Here is a 20,946-nt window from a genome sequence, read left to right as displayed (position 1 = left end):
TACTAAGCAAACACCAAAGAACAAGAGTCAAAAGAACCACATTGCAGTCCAGGTTTTGTCTCTGTGATGCTTGTGATCTTGGGCAGGTTATCTACTGTCTCAAATCCTCAATTTATTTGCCTACACAATAAAGGCAGTTCAGATGGAGGGCTACAGATCCATGGATGATGACTACAAAGATTTCCAGCTACGATCCCCTGTGCAAGGGGTTTGGCCTGTTGGTAGCAAAGGGAAGGATGTGATCAGCTCTTACGTCACTGGCAATGTCCCGGGAGGCCTTGGCAGCAACAATGGGAATGGCATCACTTCTCAAGTCATAGCCTTCTTTCTTGGCTTCTTCCATGGCCTGGCGATAGCAGTTCTGAGGGAAAAAGTAATGGCTTTTAGATACAGTACTCAACTGCACTCTAAAATCGTACTTTTGGTGAAAGAAGACTATTTTGCATGCAAAACTAACTGTACTAATATGTTCAGCCTTAAATCTTTTTTAAAAATCTCTTTCTTTTACTTTTTATTTATCCAAGCTATTTAAAAGGTACAATTTTAGGGCGCCTGGGTGGCTCAGTGGGTTAAGCCGCTGCCTTCAGCTCAGGTCATGATCTCAGGGTCCTGGGATTGAGTCCCGCATCGGGCTCTCTGCTCAGCAGGGAGCCTGCTTCCTCCTCTCTCTCTGCCTGCCTCTCTGCCTATTTGTGATCTCTCTCTGTCAAATAAATAAATAAAATCTTTAAAAAAAAAATAAAAATAAAAAATAAAAGGTACAATTTTACATTCAGCAGGTTTTAAAATTGCAAATTCTCTTAGACAAATCCTCATAGATTTTAGACACCAAGTCAATAACTTCCAAATGTGTTGGATTGGTTCAGCACTTGCTCTTCTCATAACATGACCATGAAATGTTGATTTATTTAACTCCAAATTTGAATTAGAAACAATTTCATTAGCAAAAAACAATTTCATTAGGTATTGTGTAAAAATACACAATACTTACCACTGTGAGTACATATGCAAAATGAACAGTGAACTAAGGCTAATCTGCTGTTCCTGAATGTCTGTTAATATTGATTTGCTCCCTATTCATATTGTCAGCTGCTGAAAACTGCTAGCAGATATAGTAATAGCAGGTACCAAGGATTTAGGAGTTGAAAGCACAAAACAGAAAAAATTGTATTTGACAAATTTTTCCGTAAACCAGAAAAACCACCTGACAGTTCATTTTCTGTGGTAGGGCAGATAAACACAGACCATGGAACACAGGTGTGCTACGGGAACATTGTTTGAGAACCAGTGCATTAAACAAATCATCTGTACTGAGGCAGTCAGCCCCTTTTGCTTGTGAGCCACCTATAAAAATTTTGACCAATCCTATATTGTGTTAAAACAAATTTATATTGTTTTTTAATTAAAACATGATAAATAAGATACACATTTTGATACTTTTTAAAAATAAAACTTATTACATCTTGTTATTTTTGTGATTTATAGGAATTCATGATACCTTGATTGAAAAAGGTTTTGGTGGATATTAATTAATTACATTGTCTGGCACAGTTTTTTTGTTTTTTAAAACTGTCAGGCATGCATCACATTATCAGCTGGCACAGGTATGCCTTTCTTTTTTCTTTTAAGAAATAAAATCTTGGGGCACCTGGGTGGCTCAGTGGGCTAAGCCTCTGCCTTCGGCTCAGGTCATGATCCCAGGATCCTGGGATCGAGCCCTGCATCGGGCTCTCTGCTTGCTGAGGAGCCTGCTTCTTCCACTCTCTCTCCATCTCTCTCTCTCTGCCTGCCTCTCAGCCTACTTATGATCTCTGTCTGTCAAATTTAAAAAAAAAAAAAAAAAATCTTAAAAAAAAAAGAAATAGAGCGCCTGGGTGGCTCAGTGGGTTAAGCCGCTGCCTTCGGCTCAGGTCATGATCTCAGGGTCCTGGGATCGAGTCCCGCATCAGGCTCTCTGCTCAGCAGGGAGCCTGCTTCCCTCTCTCTCTCTCTGCCTGCCTCTCCATCTACTTGTGATTTCTCTCTGTCAAATATAAATAAATAAAATCTTAAAAAAAAAAAAGAAATAAAATCTTTATAAAATCTTTTCTAATCAAATATCTTAATGCATGTTTTAATATTTAAAAATGTGCATTTTTCTTATTTTGAAAAACTTCAAACCTACAGAAAAGTTTTTAGTACAGTGAACTTCCAGCTACCCAGATATCAGCACTTTTTTTTTTTAGCCATACTTACTTCATCTTTCTCTTATGTGTATATGTGGTATGTATATGACTTATTTCCAATAATAAGGACTAATCATGAATAAATTGTAGACATCATGACTTCTACTTCTAAACACTTAAGCTCATGTATTGCCTAAGAATAAAGTCATTTTTACAGTCATAGTATATTTATTAAATTTGGGAAGTTTAATACTAACATAATACTGCTATCTAATAGATAGTGAATATTCAAATGTCACCAACTGTCCTAGTAATGTCCATTAGAACAATATTGTTTTTCTACCTAGAATCCAGTTCAGGAACACGAGTAGCATTTGGCTATCTCATCTGTTTCTGGGCCTTTAATCAGTGCTTTTGTTTTAAAGTGAAAGAAGAGTGGCCAAGAAAGAAGTGGACCCCACCTTAACACAGGGCCCTCCCAGGCAGGTAACTTAGAATGGTACCAGGAAAGTGCAGCTATGTTAAGTGCTTAAAACAATGCAAGCCAGCATCCCTATTGGAAAGACATCGTGTTACAGCTCAAGGACACCTAAAATTTGAAGGTAGCTCATCTTTACGCCGCCAGAGACACAGTTCTTAAACCCGTCTATGATGGTGTAACTTAATTCTTAATCCCAGTTTCTCCCCTTTCCTCTGCTAAGTGTTACTGAGTCAAGGAAAGCAGTCACAGAACCCGTAGACAGTTCTGAAAAAGGGACTCAGAAACCACTGATGGTTTTAAGGGCAAACAATGACCTTGATTCTTTAGGGCTTTATCTGTCTTCCTGTTACAATGTTCAGTATTTTGTCATTGTATAAAGGCTGTAAAAAACAACATTTTAAATGTAAGGCAAGGCTTTAAATAGTGTGGCAGCAATAATGAAAACTAATTGCTTCATTATTATGCCCCATTCTCATGTTAGATTGAATTAAAAATACTGGAATAATATCTGAATTTTAAATATGATGCAGAGGTGCTTAATTTTTAAATGATCTAAGAGTCCTAGAAGGAAGTTATTGTATGTTTTTAGTGTAGATTATTAATATGTGACAAATTGCATTCTTCCCAGGATAAGATTTTACAAGGAAAAGCTAAAGTGAAAAATAAGAATAAATTTGATACATTTGAGATATAATCCTAAGGGTATTTGGTCTTAAAAATTCCTAGAAATGTTTATTTTGAAACTGGAGAGCCAAATAGCTCCTCTATTATATTTTTCCTTGGAGGACTCTGTCCTTATGCATAAGTGGAAAAATATGTTTAAATCAACTCATGTCTTCAGGCCAAACAAATAAATTTATTTCATTCTTTCAACATTTGAAAAAGATTCAGGGCTTCAAAGAAGAGAATACTTTTGGTTACCATTCAAGACCACGTTTTAAACCTTGTTTGGTATGTTATTTACCCAAGAGAACTAGATAGAACAGGTAAATGAGAATTTAAGAGAAAAAAAGTAAAATGTGGTTGCTTTGTTTATTTGGTATGTATTTATTGAGCTAAGTATGGAATGAAGGTACCAGTTGGGTTGAGGAAAAACTCAAGAGAGCCATTCTGAAATCTAATCTTCAGGGTACAGCCCTTAGGGAATTAACATCCTCATGTAATTTTAAAGAAAATTAATCCAGCTGAAAATTATAGAAATAAAAGCTTCAATTTCCTCTCAGTCTGAAAACAAACAAACAAAAAGCCACCTATCTCATCTGACCTCATTTGAACAAAAGGGAAAGGTAAAAGCATCATTACAGTTTGGGATAGAAACTAACTTCATCTGTCTAGGGTGAGACAGACTTCTTTGGAAAAGTTAAACCAACAGAGAATCTCTGTGGCCAAGAGAAAAATCGCTCAAATTACCATGGGCAATCAAATACTTAGGCTTAGGCTTGTCTGCTGGTCTACTTCATCACGCTGGAGCGAGGGAAATCATATCCTCTTCATTTCACTTGTCATGGTTACTTGATACAAACATGCCTTTTCTTTAGGGTCACATAATTATAGTCAGAAGTAGTTAATGCCGATAGGAGATTGAATATGGTCAAGTCTTGAAAATGAGTACTTAATTTTCCAATGTTCTCAAACTGAAGAAAAAAATCCTTTTTTTTTTTTTTTTTTTTTTTTTTAACGAAGACACACAAACATGTAAGAAATCAATTTCTTGTTGGATAAACCAGATAATTGTTAACTTTGGCAAGTACAATTGGGCAAGAAGCTGTTTCTGCAGCAATATTTCTGGACTACAAAGATATGTGATGACAAGTTTCGGGAGGCAGGAGATAACACATAAAAATTATATTGTATTGTCCTTAGGCAATTTTGAAATGGATGGATTTGAGAATTCTCATTTTTGTTCTTGTAAATAAACAAGTTATTTTGAGCATGGTAGATAAATCTAATATGTATGGTAACTAGAGTGTATGAGGAAGAAATCAAAGGTTAATAGGCATCTATTTTGTGCCAGGCTCTATGCTGGGCATATTATATACAACTTTACTTAGCCACCACAGAAATTTTTAAGATATGTATTTTTATCTCATTTCACAGGTAACTGAACAAAAACTCACAAAATATTTAAGTATTAATCTGATAAATAATAATCATTTTTAAATTAAAATTATAAGTTTCAATCATTAATAGTTGGGAGTTTTTTTCCTTTTCCTGACATAGAGACATTTTTGTATTTACTTCTGTATCATTTTATCTATCTACCTTTTGACAGATGGCATAAATATTCAGGGTATGGTAATGGGCATAAAAAGATAAAACTAAGCTAACTGATGCACATGAGAATTAAATCCAGAATTCTAACTTTACTACTACATCAACAACAACAAAATCAATGAGGTCAGATCAAGAAACCAAAATAAATGGTCTTACCTCACTATAATTTATTTTATTTTGTCTTGCCAACATAATTTCGGGTGTATCAGGCATGATGTGGACTTGGGTCTTGTCTTTGTCCCAGGCTTCTGTGTATAAGCGCTGTGAATGATAAAAACGGTAATGAATTAGAAAAACAATGTTGTAAATGGAGTTTCTAATTTAGAGATCATGACAAATTTGAAAGCCAGCCTTGCTCGCTATCCATGCTGTGTGCTATATGACAATAGTCTTTGATCTCTTTGAAATTACAAGATACTTATTGTCACTAAATATAAACATGGGCTAAGATATGAAAAGAAAAAGTATGTGTTTTGTTACAGGATCACCTCCAATTAAATTACAAGCAACTATTTTCTAAGCATATACAAATATCCTTATGTACTATATCTACATTAAATACTTCCCATGGTTTTGTTAGTGGTTTATTAACTGCAAATATAACTGGATATGCCTTCTCTAGATTTCTTTTCGATAAATATCATGGAGATCTGCATCTCACTTGTTTGTTTCATACTCACCTAGATAAGTACCTGAAAGAAAGAAACCTTGATATCAAACCATGTATTACTCTCATTGGCTGCAAACAAGTTGAACACTGAACATCTATCCTATTCTTTACACTGGCTATTTCACAAGAGATGTCAAAGCAGAAATTCCCACATACATTTTTGCAATCCTAATGTAACTGAATAGAGAATGCAACCAAAACCCTAAACACAATATGGCAGTTGGATAAAACGAAAAACACTAAATTAACCATAGATATTCTCAAGGATATATGGTTCCATTTTAGTTTCCCCCCAATTGGGGGCTCACCTTGTTCATATTGAGGGCATTGTTCTTGGCCAGCACCTGCTCCAGGGAATCAGGCACACTGGTGAACTTGAACTGGTCCGGAGGCTGGCGGTAGATGTTGTCACTCAGTATCTCTGCAGCTCTCTTGCACTTGACCAAATCCAGAGACCCAATGGGGACCCAGCCGATGCCTCTCAGCCACTGGAGATCTGACTTGTAAACGTTCTGGTGAGATCAAACACAAAAGCAAGTCTTACTTAAGCTGTTATGACACCTGCTTTAAAAAATGAAAGAAAAAGGCTGAAAAACTTTAATAGCCAAACTTCACGTCTATGTCTTTTCAAATACAAAGCCCAATTAGACCTTCATAGTATCATGTTCTCTCCTATAGGAAAGTAAGACACACTCAATGAGAGGCAGAGAGAAAAAATGTTATTACTTCTGAGGCCTCAGCCTAATCCTAGACCATTATCTATGTATCACCGTGCATTACTATCATAAGCACCGTCACCGGTGGCATATAAAATGGGTCCTAGTACTCACGTCACTCTGGAGGTCATAGGCCTGTCGAGCATGGATGACGTCATTCTGATCAGGCAGACACATCCATTCGTGTAGGGGATGTCTATAGTCTACGTCACTGACTAAGGCCTGGCACTTCTTAGCCAGCACCAACCCCAGCATGTCCACTGGGCTGCTGAACTTGGTCTTCCACTTCTCAAAGTCCTTCTTGTACTCCCTGTCACTCTGAATCTTGGCCACATGCATAGACCACATTATCTTGGGGTCATCCTCAACATTTCGGGCTCCAATGTGATGGCCAAGTTGTTTTCGGTAACCATCTTTGTATTTGTACTGAAATAAAAGTAGTCATTTAAAAAATAAGCATGAATAGAAAGAACTAAAAGTATTGTTAGTTTAAAACATCATTTTAAAAAATCACTTAAAGTGTCAAATTTAAAATAAATTTGGAATCATCTGAATATCAACTCATCTCTTCATCCTAAACTCTGATTTGACTGTAGCAATTCTCTAATGGGAAAACAGGCCAAACTACATAGTTCTATGGTTTGTAGACATTAAGTCCCTGGAAATAAAGGCAGCAACACTTCCAGAATATCAGTCATGGCAGTACACTGCCTTTTCTTCATCTTGGGTCAGTGAAATCACTAATGCAGAAATTTACATACAATTTTTCAAATGCTATTCCCCAGTCCACAGGTACTATATTACCTCCCCTATGCATCCCTCAGGCCTCCCAGTTCTAGCTCTGTTGACCTTCACTGTGTCATCTGACTCCCTAAAATGGACTGGCTTGTGTTTTCTATCCTGCATTCCCTGCTCTGCTGGACATCAAATCTGGCTGGCATTTCTTGGGATTCGCCAAGTGAGAAAACAGGTTATATAACTAAAGAAAGCGTTTTGGAGATGGTGTAAGTTCTGAGTGGATATTCTCTCTTTACTTTAGGCAACAACATCACACAAATCCTAAAGTATACTTATGGAAGCCTGAATTCTTCACCAAAGGACCCACTTCTTTCAGAGGACAGCAGAAAGACAATCAGGATCACCATTTTATTGCTTTTGGTTGTCTGCCTTTTTCTGTTTTCATTTGATAAGAACTCAAAAGGAAACACTTAAGGTAATTTTCCAAAGAAAGGGTTGGCAAAAATCCAGATCAGATTCATTGAAATGCACATTTTCCTAGATCTGGCTGAACACGGTCTTTTTCAGATGTTGAGCCAACACATGTAACCAAGTTATTTTTTTTTTAACCCTTCTGGCATTTTCTCATTTCTCTATAAGCTACGTGTTCAAGATATGGAGATAAATGTCTCATAACTATAGATATGAGCAACTATAGATTCAAATTCAACTTTATCTTGAAGTTCAGGATACCCTCTCTACCTATGGGACATGAATATTAAAGTGATTCAGACTTAAACATGTAAGAGTTTTTCCGATGAAAAACTTTTTTTTTTTTTTTTTCCATTTAAAGCACAATAAGTATGCTTTAACTGGCACGGAGATGCATCTCCCTGCTGTAATGATGATCATTCCCCCCATCTACATGCACATACACAGAGTGTTGCTACTCACATCACTGGCAATGTCCCGGGAGGCCTTGGCCGCCACGATTGGGATGGCATCGGCTCGCAGGTCGTAGCCTTTCTTCTTTGCTTCTTCATTGGCGAGTTTATACAGAGTCTACAAAGAGTGTCAGAGTTAAAGCAAAAGGTTTGACAGCGACAACTGGGAGATTACTAAAGAGTAATTTTATAAAGGACAGACTCTAGAAATAACCTAGCAATATTGAAAGCAAATAAATTATATCTTACCAAAAAGAAAATATACACAGCTTTAGAAATGAGATCAGTTAACACAAGTTGATATATTAGTCCATTATATATTGTAGATTAATACATATCATGTGGTTTGATATAATGTATAATCTAATAGTAGAGATCAATTGACAAAGTATCAATTTCTACATGCTAAGTAAAAAATAACTCAAGAACAATGTTTATTAGTCGTATATATATAAAATATATACACATATACTTTTATCCATTTCTTTATTAAAACATCTTTCAAAATCACGTAATTCTTTATAATGTTTAAAAAATGAGAATGAGAAAAAGACTGAAGTACAATTTAAAACTAAGCTAACTGGACTATAATCACAACTTTAAGGGTCTAAATTTTGATTGTATCATATTAGTAAAACATGCAGCTATAGATTGCATTTTACTTAAAAAAAAAAAAAATCGGTGCTGTTCAGAGAACACTTCTTTCCCACACCTGAGGCTTTCTTTCTATAGAAGGAGCTCAATTATTTTTCTCTGACCTTTCTCCTTTTTCTGCCCCTTTCCTCTCTGCCTGTGAAGAGGTAAAATGACTTAATGATTCATTTCACCATTAGGGATGGGATAACTGGGCACTCCCTGCTAAGCTTTGACCATGTCCCTCTAGGAATAAGCCTAGTGCTCTTCTCTGCTTCTCTGGGCTCTAGCCCTGACGGGAGGGGAGCTGACTGCCCTGCTCCAGTGAGGCCTCTGCTTCTGGGAACCTAATTCTGGGATTCGGTTAGACTCCGTTAGTTCTCATACAAATACATCTTTGTATGAGATGGCATAAAATGTGAGATTTCAACTTTTATTATTATATTCCTTTGTTTTACCTCTCAATTTTATTTAGGATCCAGGAAGGGAAAAAGTAGATATTATCAGAGTCCCCCTTGGTAAGACTGCCAGATTTAGCAAATAAAAATATAGCATGCCCAGCTGAACTTGAATATTAGGTAAACAATAAGTAGTATTTCAGTATGAATACTGAGCTACTATTTTATCTGATCATCTTACTGCTTAGAAATACCAAAAATACTCCTCAGCCCCACCTACCCATACTGGCAACTAAAAAGATAACGTGCCTTCAGTTTGCCCATGGAATCCTACAGCATATAATATTTAACCCAGAAATGAAAGGCTGTGATAAGTGTTCATATCACAGAGCCAAACGCACCACAATAGCTGAGGCCTGAGAATCTCCACAAAAGTAAATGCAGGAAAACAAACGGTAACAATGATAACAAAATCAGTGTAGCACCAACGTTTGCACTTACCTCACTGTAGTTGAGCTTGTTCTGTCTTGCCAACGTGATCTCCGGGGTATCAGGCATTATATGAACTTGAGTCTTGTCTTTGTCCCAGGCCTCTGTATATAAACGCTATCAAAGAAGATGTTGATAGAAAACCATGTGAAGGTGTGGTATGTATATATATATGCCATGGAATATTACTCAGCCACCAAAAAGAATGAAATCCAGCCATTTGCAATGACATGGTTGGAACTGGAGGGTATCACTCGAAGTGAAATAAGTCAGAGAAAGACAAATACCATATCATTTCACTCATAGGCAGGATTTAAGAGATAAAACAGATGAGCATAGGGGAAGGGAAGGAAAAACAAAGTAAGATGAAAACAGAGGAGGAGGCAAACCATAAGAGACTCTTCACTCCAGGAAACAAACTGAAGGTTGCTGGAGGGGAACTGGATGGGCGGATGGGGTAACTGGGTGCTAGGCGTTAAGGAGGACATGAGATGGAACCAGTACTGCATACTATATAAGACTGATGAATCACTAAATTCTACCTCTGAAACAAATAATATGGTATACGTTAAATTTTATTTAAATAAAAAACCTTTAAAAACCACTTGAAATAGGAATAACAAAAAGTCAAAATAAACACAACTATCACTAATCTAGTAGGAAAAAGAAACCAAACTTGGGTATACGGTATTCAATTTACGGTTGGAGCCTTAGTATTAGTTATCTAGGTTAAAACTGGGAATAATAGAAATTATTTGGAGGATTTCAAGTGTGTAATTTAGGAGGTAAATGTGACCCTCCACTTCAACGAATAATTTTAAGTGCACTAGTCATTAGAGTATAGCAGCATCTCCGGCATGTTAAAGAGGCTGGAGGCAGCTGGGGCTCACCTTGTTCATATTGAGGGCATTGTTCTTGGCCAGCACCTGCTCCAGGGAATCAGGCACACTAGTGAACTTGAACTGGTCGGGAGGCTGGCGGTAGATGTTGTCACTCAGTATCTCTGCAGCTCTCTTGCACTTGACCAAATCCAGAGACCCAATGGGGACCCAGCCGATGCCTCTCAGCCATTGGAGATCTGATTTGTAAACGTTCTGTGAAGAAGAAAAATGGCAGAAGCTCTTCAGCAAGATTAAAAGATTTTGGGTACAGAAGCCAAGACAATTAGTAATAAATAGTGCACAATATGGATAAGCTGCTGTGTTATTGTTTTTTAATAGAAAATAAGCTCTCTGTGTCAGGAAGACTAAAAGAGCAACTGTGTCAAAAACAACCCAGAGATGTCTCCTGGCCATGACAAAAAGTGACCATATGCTTCCGGTTGTAAGGAAAGAAAAATCTAAACTAGTATCTTTTGTTGTTCAGTTCAGTGAATATTATTATAACGTCCATGTGTACAGGAAAACAACAGCATCCCAGAATGGGAGAAACCACAGATACGTCCAGCCACAGGCTACCAGTAAATACATGTTAGGCCTAGTCTGAAGAAATTCTCTGTAGTTATTAAAAGCCATATTGTAAAGAATATTGGTTACTTGTAGAAATGTCATTAATATAACATTACATGAAGAACAAACATAAAACAATGTATGTGAATAAATTACATGAGCAGGAGTAGGCTTTTTCAGTGGTTAGATTATGTTCGGTTTTATTGCCTTCTGTCTTTTTTTCCTCCTCTTTCAAAATATCTGTAATGCTCTTTAAGAGTAAACACAAAAAGAAGTGAAGCTATGGGAATGACACAGAGCCACTGAAGCCCTGAGCAGACTTTTCCCAGCCTTAGCATTGCTCAAGGCTCAGGGCAATAAACCACCATGACATTGGTCCAAAGTCCAGTCTCTTCCCACCAAGTACTCAGGATGATTAAGAGGGACTCCTTTCCAGAATTGTCTTTCCATACTTTTCTCCTATGATTTATTTTAAAACATTTTTTTTAAAGATTTTATTTATTTATTTGACAGGGAGAGATTACAAGTAGGCAGAGAGGCAGGCAGAGAGAGAGAGGAGGAAGCAGGCTCCCTGCTGAGCAGAGAGCCCGATGCGGGACTCGATCCCAGGACCCTGAGATCATGACCTGAGCCGAAGGCAGCAGCTTAACCCACTGAGCCACCCAGACGCCCCTTAAAACATTTTTCTGCTAAGGATTTTTGTGAACCCATTAAGTATTCATAACTACTTCACAGCAAAGGAACTGGACCTTTGCCCAGCTCAGTGGAAGGATTTTACCCATAACAGCAATTAGGCAGAAAATAGAGACTGCTATTTTGCAGTCTAGACAAAAAGCCTGTTGGAATTGCCCTACGCTGACTACTAATTGCCCCCAAAATAACAACTCCAAGAATGAAAACAATAACATTTCATACCTCTGAAGTGCTTTTTAACTTTCAAACGACTGTTAACTTTCAAATAACCATTAAGGCTGTTTATCGCAGGGTTGGGGAGGAGATCTTGGAAAGGCACCCAACTAACAGACAGATGCAGTCAGGCTGTCAGTCAACACTGTCATTCCGGGGGTGACATTAGCCATTTTAACTCTCTTTCATGCACAGGCAAAGCCTTTCTTTTTGGACACAGTTGCAAAACACAGGGTGGGTGTGTCAAAAACTACAGAACAAGTGTGGGTGGTTTCCTAGGTGAGCTTGCATAGTTTCTGGTAAGGGTCAATTACTGTCCTCCCAAATCCTCTAATGTTTAATAATCCCTTCAAACAGTTAGGAACTGTGCTTCTCAGATCCAGATTGATATAGAAAGCAGCGGCACTAGGTACTAGGGTCCGCCATTTCCACGTGACCGCTCCACGGAGAGCCATTCTGAGCGGTGCTAAGAGAAGACAATGCAATGAACTGACCCAGTAGTTTACAAACACAGCAACTTCTCTTATTTCATAAGAGTAACAATTAACATTGTAGCAGGCATCAGAATTCTCATGAGAACCTTGTTTGGTTTGCAAAGAATCTAAAAACAAACTTCAGAGTAATTTATTTTTAATATAAAAATGTGTTATTTCTACCCCCCTACAAGAATAAAAGAAATGTCTCCATCTGGTGGACTCTGAATTCTAACATCGCTTAATTCTTTTCTTTATAGGACCAAATCCAGCTTGTCAACTTCACTTACATTCAAAAAAGCAATAATAAAAGTTTATTCTGATTGAGATCTCACTCATTGATCAATAAATCTTAGCTTACGTGGGAGAAGGGGTTGCATATGAAGGACAACTTTTATAGAGTTTCAATTATTTCTGAACACCGCTCTTTTATGGAAGCTGTACTCACATCGCTCTGGAGGTCATAGGCTTGTCGAGCATGGATGACGTCATTCTGGTCAGGCAGGCACGTCCACTGGTGCAGGTAGTTCTTGTAGTCTATGTCACTGACTAAGGTCTGGCACTTCTTGGCCAGGACCACTCCTAGCATGTCCACTGGGCTGCTGAACTTGGTCTTCCACTTCTCGAAGTCCTTCTTGTACTCCCTGTCACTCTGGATCTTGGCCACATGCATGGACCACATCATCTTGGGGTCATCTTTGATGTCCCGGGCTCCAATGTGGTGGCCAAGCTGCTTGCGGTAACCATCTTTGTATTTGTACTGAGATGGAAACACACAAGTCAGGTTTTTATTATAAGCCCTTGGAGGTCAAAAGTCTGTACAAAATCACCTTGCTTACATCAAAGCTGTAAGGTGACTTTTGCTAATAAACATAACCTCAAGCTGGTATCCTGACCTTTACCCTTGAAGCTTATAGAGCTAAGAACATAGATGGAATCCATATAATTGTAGTACATAACCCAAATCACCTATGGCTTGGTAATAAAGAATAATTCTGGAGGAAGGTAGTGCCCACAGGAGGGAGAGGCCATTTGAACAAGGGAATTTGGAGAAATGAATTTTAGGTACTAAAAGTATGTCAGGAAAGAGATGCACTTGGCAACATGGCATGTTTCATAAGTCATAAAATGAGTGTCTGGTTCCTGGAAAGATGCAGTACTCTAGGTCAAGGACCTAGTTTAGTATACCAGTTATTATACTAATATAAACAAACAGTATACCACTAGTATGCTAATACAATACCAGAATTATTATACTAGTGAAGCTGTGGTAGCAGTCCAATTGGTTAGAACATGCTCCAAAAAACTCCTGGGTTCTACTCCTGCATAGGCCAAGAATGTTTTTATTATTCCATGTTCAATGACATTGTCCTGGGATCTGAGCCAGTTATTCAAAATACATGCCTCTAGTCTCAAAGACCACTAAGAAAAGTATGGAGGGATCAGCAGGACGCAGTATGGTACAGTGGGAAGTAATGAGGTTGTCTCAATTTTAATTCCACCACCTACTATGAGTTTGATTTTAGACAAGTTGCTTAAGCAATCCACAAAACAGGGATAATGACATTGCTTATATCCTAGGATAATTATGAAGTATAAGATATCACATGTCAAGCTCTTAGCACAGAATTCACAATACTTTCTAGTTATTATTGTTATTTATAATTATTGACATAAACTCACGGAGAGGCCCAACATACATGAACTAAAATGAGTCACCAACAACATAAAGGGAAGTGTATTGCTGTATCCCCAAATACTGGGCCCTTGATTTTTAGAACAGTGGTCTGTTCTTCAAGAATAGGTTGAGGCACCAGGAAGGGATGATGGATTTATTCTGGGAGGTATGTGCTAGACAGCCACGAGCTGTTATTAAGGGTACAACCTTGGGCTCGTAGCCACCTCTGATATTGATCCACTGAATTATAATGGCATGTGTCCTACGAATTTTGTAAATATTGTTAGTAAAATGTCACATAAAGCCAGGACCCGATTCTCACGGGGGGTACTTTAGTTTCTGAGTTATACTTCCTAGAAGCACCGTGAAAATTTTTATATCTCCAAGCCTGCAGCTTTACTCTAATAATTCCCACGTGAATGGATCTTTCTCTGTTTTCAGCGGGTCAGTTTTCATTGAAGATGCTGTGTCCTAAAGGTTATAAACTGCTTGTACGAATATCGAATTTTTCACTTCCCTCAAAACTAACAAAACTTTTCAAAACTAGGTTTTTGAAAAATCCCACATAAATATACTAGGACTTATTTCCAAAGGGCAAGGAAAGTTCTTTTTGAAGATTTAGCTCAGTGACAACATCACTTCAGCCTGATTATATACTTGGGGCGATGCTGGAACTCACATCACTGGCGATGTCCCGGGAGGCCTTGGCCGCCACGATTGGGATGGCATCGGCTCGCAGGTCGTAGCCTTTCTTCTTTGCTTCTTCATTGGCGAGTTTATACAGAGTCTAAGTTTGGGCAAAAAATATATAGACACACATAGATGTTGACATTTATGCCCCAAAATTGACAGGGGACTAAAATAATTTACTAAGTTCAACACAGGTAGGCACCTATAATAATCTCCCACTGAGTGTTCTAAGCCTTTGCTTAGACTTAAAAATGATGTTTACATAGAACATTGCAGCTTTGTTTTTCATTGTAAAACTTGTGTGAAATTAATGAAATATAGATATTATCCACTGTTTCAAAATTTTTAGTTACAACCCATCAGTCAGTTTTGACGAGAACTAAAAAATTAAGCTGAAACTTGTGCACCTAAGGTGGCAAAATGTGGATAAGAGGGAAAGACTTGATTAACTGTTGATCATGGAAATTAATTCAATCCACACTGATTCTGCACCAGCTGTGCTTTGATGGTGCTGGGTACTTGGGAATCAAAGAGAAGTAGGAGACTTCTTCCATTGTCAAGGTTGTGGGAGAACTGATGGAAAGACTGGTAGACTGCAGACAAGCTACCAAAAAGTCAAACCACAAGAGGTGATTTAACCATATCATTGACAAAGAGCTCCAGGGAGGAACAATCAATTCTGAATTGAGAATCAAGAAAGTTTTTGCAGAGAGACTGATCTTTGTACTAAACCTTGAGTAATGAGTGTGGTTTCCGGAGACTAGGATGGCAGTCAAGGCCAGAGGGCATTGCATGAATCAAAGCACAAAGGAGAGAAAGTGCAGGGGTGTCAAATGGAGTGGGGAGCAGTGCCAGGCACAAGTGGCAGGAAAGGACTGAGAAGAACCTAGAGTTGGTCTGAAGGCTTAGTGCTAAAATAAGTTTGTGCTTAATTCTATAGGAAATAGGAGACCATGCTTTGAGGAAGAATGACATAATCGAATTTGTATTCTATCTTCCTGTCCTAACTGAGGTGGTGGTGGGGGGAAAGCAGAAGAACTAAACTGAGAGAGAAAAGACAGAGAAAGCAGAATATTCTGGCAGGCAGGTTAGGTCTTTGAACCAATAGCAACACTACAGCCTCTCTGAGCTTTTGCAGCAAAGACAGAGCCCAGATTTCCAAAAATGCTCAGTGGCCAGTTACAGAGGCTCTTTGTCTTCTGAAATTCCTACACATACAGTATATGCTTTCCTTTATACAGGAAACAATACAGGACCCATATTAGAGGCTTAGCTAAAAAAAAATTCGCTCCCTTTTGCTTTGCAAGTAGGACTTGATGTTTTTTGGTTTTGGAGACAATGAAGAGTTAGTTATATAAGTGCTAAAATTATAGTTTGCACTCGCCAAAATAAAATGACTCAAGATGGTAGCTCATCTAGCTACATTCTCTAAGTTATATCCTGCAGAAAAGTGATAGACGGTTGACTTATACCTTCAAAGAAACAATATTTTCTTTGCTGGTAGCACAAAGCTGGGAGAAATAACTAACACATCAGCTGACAGAAAAATCAGATTCACAAACATCTACAGAGGCTTACACCAGTAGGCTTAATCTAGGGAGAAGAAACTGCAGAGATAAATGTCAATCTTTGAATCTTTGAATTCCTTTTAAACTGAATTTAAATTGCCAAATGTATAAATGCAGGATAGAGGAAACCTAGCTTAAGCCCATGCAAAATGTCTTGGGGTTTTAATTGAGCCCAAGTTGCACAAGCCCCAGCAATGACAGGGCTGCCAGGGTGTTAAGGCCCTGGGTGCAGAATTAGAGGTCAAATGTCCAGAAATGAAAAGAAGATGTCAACCGTATTCTACACTTGCAAGATTTTGTTTGGTTCAGAGGGTCACATTCTAGCAGGGATGTCATGTGAGGAATGCACAGGAACTGGGGATGGCTGGATTAGAAAGAGAACCTGGGGTGAGGGGGCAGGGGAGGCACCACAGTAGTTACCCTCTCCACAGAGTTGGCAGACACTGGTTTTGCACAGCCTCAGAGGACTAGGAAGGTCTGCAGAGAGAACTCCGTGACTCTGCATCAGAACCATTTCCTCACGGAATTTTCCAGAACAAATGGGCTCATTTACAAGATAAACACCTTGTCACTGAGAACACTTAAGCAAGGGCAGGATGACAACCTGTTGGGTGGGACTCTTGGAGTAGAAGAGAGGCTGACCTCTCAGCGTAAACATCCATGGCTCTGACATGGGGGCACATGGCCCTATGCTCACAGAAAGTGAAAAGGAATGGGCTCATTAAATACCGTGGTGGGTCCTCTCTCTATTTCTTCTTTCACTGGGTTATTTGATAATTCTGTGATTTTAGTAGCCTTGACTTAATTTTATAAATTAATAATCTTAAATCTTGACTTTAAACTACAATTTGGAAAAAAAATCCTATATGGAAAATATATCTAGTACAGCAATACAGCACAAGAAGAAGATAAATGTATATTTAATCTACTGTTCATTTCCTAACTTAAAAAAATTAATAAAAGTTCTGATTAACTTTATGATTACTGCCTAAATCATTCATTCTTATCTATTTTACTTCATAAGTGATAATTTGTAGTACTTGAAGTTTGATGTTTAGGATGAGAATTGAGAAATATAAGAGGTGTTATTTACATGGAGCAAGAAAAAAGAATTCTTTATAAGGTTGCTATAGAGTATTATATCACCTTAGACAGGTTAACTGAAATAATACACAGCATGCAAAATTCATAGAATTAGTATCTGCCCTCACCTCACTGTAGTTGATTTTGTTCATTCTTGCCAACGTAATTTCTGGTGTGTCTGGCATGATGTGGACCTGGGTCTTGTCTTTGTCCCAGGCTTCTGTGTATAAACGCTATCAAAGGAAATAGATAATGTCATCAGGAAAAAAAAATCAGTATACAATTAAGAAAAATTTCAGGACTACAAAAACTTTATAAACAGAAATAACAAAAGGTTAAACATCTTATACACATGATGTATAATAGACACATCTTCAGGTAATTAGTTCAGAGAACAGATATTTAGTGCCTTATGATAATCTGAAATGTGTGTTAAGAAAAGGAAATTGAGAGTATCTTTTATGCAAAGATAGTTTTCCATAAAAATATGTCATTTTATCAAAACTATGAAACAAATACTAAAGTAACTATTAAATATAAGTGACACAGAGATAGATACGGATGGATGGATAGATATCTTTGGTTGCTCAATGCTTGCTTGCCTGCTTTTCTTGATTATGCTTCTTTTTCTTTTATTTCGCTTTAGGAGTCCTACCTTGGTTCTCTGAAATTTGAAGCCTCACCTTATTCATGTTGATGGCATTATTCTTGGCTAACACTTGTTCCAAAGAATCAGTCACACTGGTAAATTTGAATTTGTCGGGAGGCTGGCGATAAATTTTATCACTCAAAATTTCAGTTGCCCTTTTGCATTTTTCCACATCCAAAGAGCCAATAGGAACCCAGCCGATGCCTCTCAACCATTGCAGATCTGACTTGTACATATTCTGTTGAGACAGTCAATGAATATTTATCTTGGCATTGGGAAAACATTTTCATCTAAAGGATATGAAATAAAGAGTACTCTTGAAAATACAGTTGAATGGACAGTCTATCAGATCATACTTCTTTTTGTCTGGAAAGTTAAACAATTATTACTCTCAAGGAAAGAAGAAATGCTATTCCTGCCTTGCAGGGCCTCGTAAGCTTGGTGCCTTTTGTTACCTTCTCCAAGGGATGTTAATTCACTGATTTCCTATCTTTGCATGCCATTATGATCCTCATATACTCACATCGCTCTGGAGGTCATAGGCCTGTCGAGCATGGATGACATCATTCTGGTCAGGCAGGCACGTCCACTGGTGCAGGTAGTTCTTGTAGTCTACATCACTGACTAAGGTCTGGCACTTCTTGGCCAGCACCAACCCCAGCATGTCCACTGGGCTGCTGAACTTGGTCTTCCACTTCTCAAAGTCCTTCTTGTACTCCCTGTCACTCTGGACCTTGGCCACATGCATGGACCACATCATCTTGGGGTCATCATGTATTGCTCGGGCACCAATGTGATGGCCAAGTTGCTGACGATAGCCTTCTTTGTACTTGTACTAGAAGAAGAAAAATCCTTGTGATCAACTGTTTTAACTTTTAGTAAAAAGCAATTACTAGGCCCCAATTTTCCTATTCCTTAAAATATAATGATTTCCTCCTATATATAAATACATGTACTTTGTTAACAACTTAGAAAATAAAGTATATATGCATACAAAAAAAAACAACATTATTCTATCACTCAGTGTTAACCACCATAAAACCACTTTTCATTGTGTGTGTGTGTGTGTCAGAATAAAATTAGAATAAGACCTGGCTTTTCTAGTTATTATACAAGCACTCATCTGTGTCATTAAATATTCTTTATAAATATGAATTTTTAATGGCAGCAGGTATTATACATTATTTTGAAACATTTTAATACTTTTAACCCTTCTGTAAATGTTGACCATTTATTTTTAAATTATGATAGTTACTTCTCATATTTCGGAAATAAAGAAACAACTATATTCTTGACTTTGTTGACTAATGAAATAGAAGGATAAAAGTTCCTAGAAATGTAAGTAAAGAAATCACTTAAAGATAGTAAATATTGGCAACCAATCACCAAATGCAGAAGCAAACACACGGTACGTGTGGATGACTGCACAACGAATAGTGTGTCATATTCATTCAGCCCTTGTAGGTTCATTGGTTCATAAAGCGTGAGTTAGTTTTGAAGGAATCCTACAATGAATTCAATTGTATATAAGAATTATCATGTGGAAAAGCCCAAAAGATGTCTGCACTACAGCCAAATAGCCAATGCTTTCATTCGGCATGAAATGGACAATATTTTGAAATGTATATTGCTATGGACTCAATCATAGCTTTGTACTGAGAATTTTATTACCTTGATTCTAAACTATATTTAGAAAAAAGACTGTTGGCAAGAACTTTAACCTTGTACCTTACTTGCCCTACCATATAACCAGGAGACAGAAAAATCTTTGAGTCAAAGCTAGGGCAAAGAACTTTTTAGGTGCACTTACCTCACTTGCAATGTCTCTGGAGGCCTTGGCCGCCCTGATGGGAATGGCATCCAGCCGCATATCATAGCCTTTCCTCTTGGCTTCTTCTAGGCCAAGTTTATATAGTTTCTGAAATAGACATAAATCATCATAAGTTTGATTTATAAAGTGCAGTGTAAGTAAAATATATCACGTGCCATGAATATATTGCTTACGTCACTGTAATTTATTTTGTTTTGCTTAGCCAGTAAAACTTCAGGAGTATCTGGCATAATGTGGACCGTGGTTTTATCTTTATCCCAAGCTTCTGTATATAGACGCTAAAGGAAAAAAAAAAAAAAAAAAGACATGATTAGTGTAGGCTAGTAATGAATAGAAACATAAATTTTTTTTTTTTAATAATCTGGTTCTTAATGAGACTAAAGACAGTCTGTTCTGTGAGTTGATATGTGTGACATCTTCAGGTCTAGATTCTCATATCAGTAAAATGCGCAGCACTTACTTAAAAACCACTTTAATACCAAGCAAAAGAATTAAATACGATTTTTCTTTTATAGAAGAAAATGCCCATGTTTATACAGACACTCTCTCTTTCACGTGCACACACACACGCACACACACACACACACACACACACACACACAAATACCTCCTTCAATTAAAGACAAGACTTACATGATTCATGGTAATAGCATTGTTTTTTGCCAAAACCATTGGGATGGAGTCCATAAGGCTGGAGAACTTGAATTTATCTGGGTGCTGACGGTAAATGTGATCACTCAAAATCTGGGTAGCTCTCTTATTCTTCTCATCCTCCAGAGAGCCACTAGGTAACCAGCCAATGCCTCTTAGCCACTGAAGGTCGGACTTATACAAATTCTGAAATTACAGGTGACAAGCCACTTAACATAAGCATAAAATATGCCCCTAAAGAAATAAAATTATATATTATTTATTTTACTAGACTATAGATATTTAACTGGTTGAATTCTTGGGAAATTTACAAATTTTGGTATGTGTTCTGAAGCAATGGAATAGTCAAATTAGAAGAATATTTTGGAAAATATTTTATTTTAGATAGTATTTTAAATAGTAGCACACAGAAAATGATCCAACTCTTCTAGATCAGAATATTAGAGGCTTTCACCAAAGCAATGAGGGTTTTGTTGGCTCTT

The 20,946-nt window shown here is 37.6% G+C and overlaps 1 protein-coding gene across 20 annotated transcripts in view; it reads right to left on the bottom strand.

The window, feature by feature from the left end:
- Positions 1-20,946, bottom strand: part of NEB (nebulin) — a 215,212-nt gene that overhangs the window by 110,033 nt on the left and 84,233 nt on the right. For all 20 annotated transcript variants that reach the window (XM_059167362.1, XM_059167344.1, XM_059167346.1 and 17 more), the window contains exons 58-72: positions 20,447-20,650; positions 19,987-20,091; positions 19,793-19,900; positions 18,506-18,817; positions 18,017-18,220; positions 17,462-17,566; positions 14,672-14,779; positions 12,763-13,074; positions 10,378-10,581; positions 9,500-9,604; positions 7,978-8,085; positions 6,421-6,732; positions 5,899-6,102; positions 5,077-5,181; positions 254-361 (exon numbers count right to left, since the gene is read on the bottom strand). In XM_059167362.1, coding sequence (XP_059023345.1) covers positions 254-361; positions 5,077-5,181; positions 5,899-6,102; positions 6,421-6,732; positions 7,978-8,085; positions 9,500-9,604; positions 10,378-10,581; positions 12,763-13,074; positions 14,672-14,779; positions 17,462-17,566; positions 18,017-18,220; positions 18,506-18,817; positions 19,793-19,900; positions 19,987-20,091; positions 20,447-20,650 — 2,604 coding nt within the window. The remainder of the gene's footprint in view (positions 1-253; positions 362-5,076; positions 5,182-5,898; positions 6,103-6,420; positions 6,733-7,977; positions 8,086-9,499; positions 9,605-10,377; positions 10,582-12,762; positions 13,075-14,671; positions 14,780-17,461; positions 17,567-18,016; positions 18,221-18,505; positions 18,818-19,792; positions 19,901-19,986; positions 20,092-20,446; positions 20,651-20,946) is intronic.

The sequence above is a fragment of the Mustela lutreola genome, chromosome 3 (genome assembly GCF_030435805.1).
Source record: "Mustela lutreola isolate mMusLut2 chromosome 3, mMusLut2.pri, whole genome shotgun sequence".
NCBI lineage: Eukaryota > Metazoa > Chordata > Mammalia > Carnivora > Mustelidae > Mustela > Mustela lutreola.
This window is presented reverse-complemented; position numbering and strand designations above follow the sequence as displayed.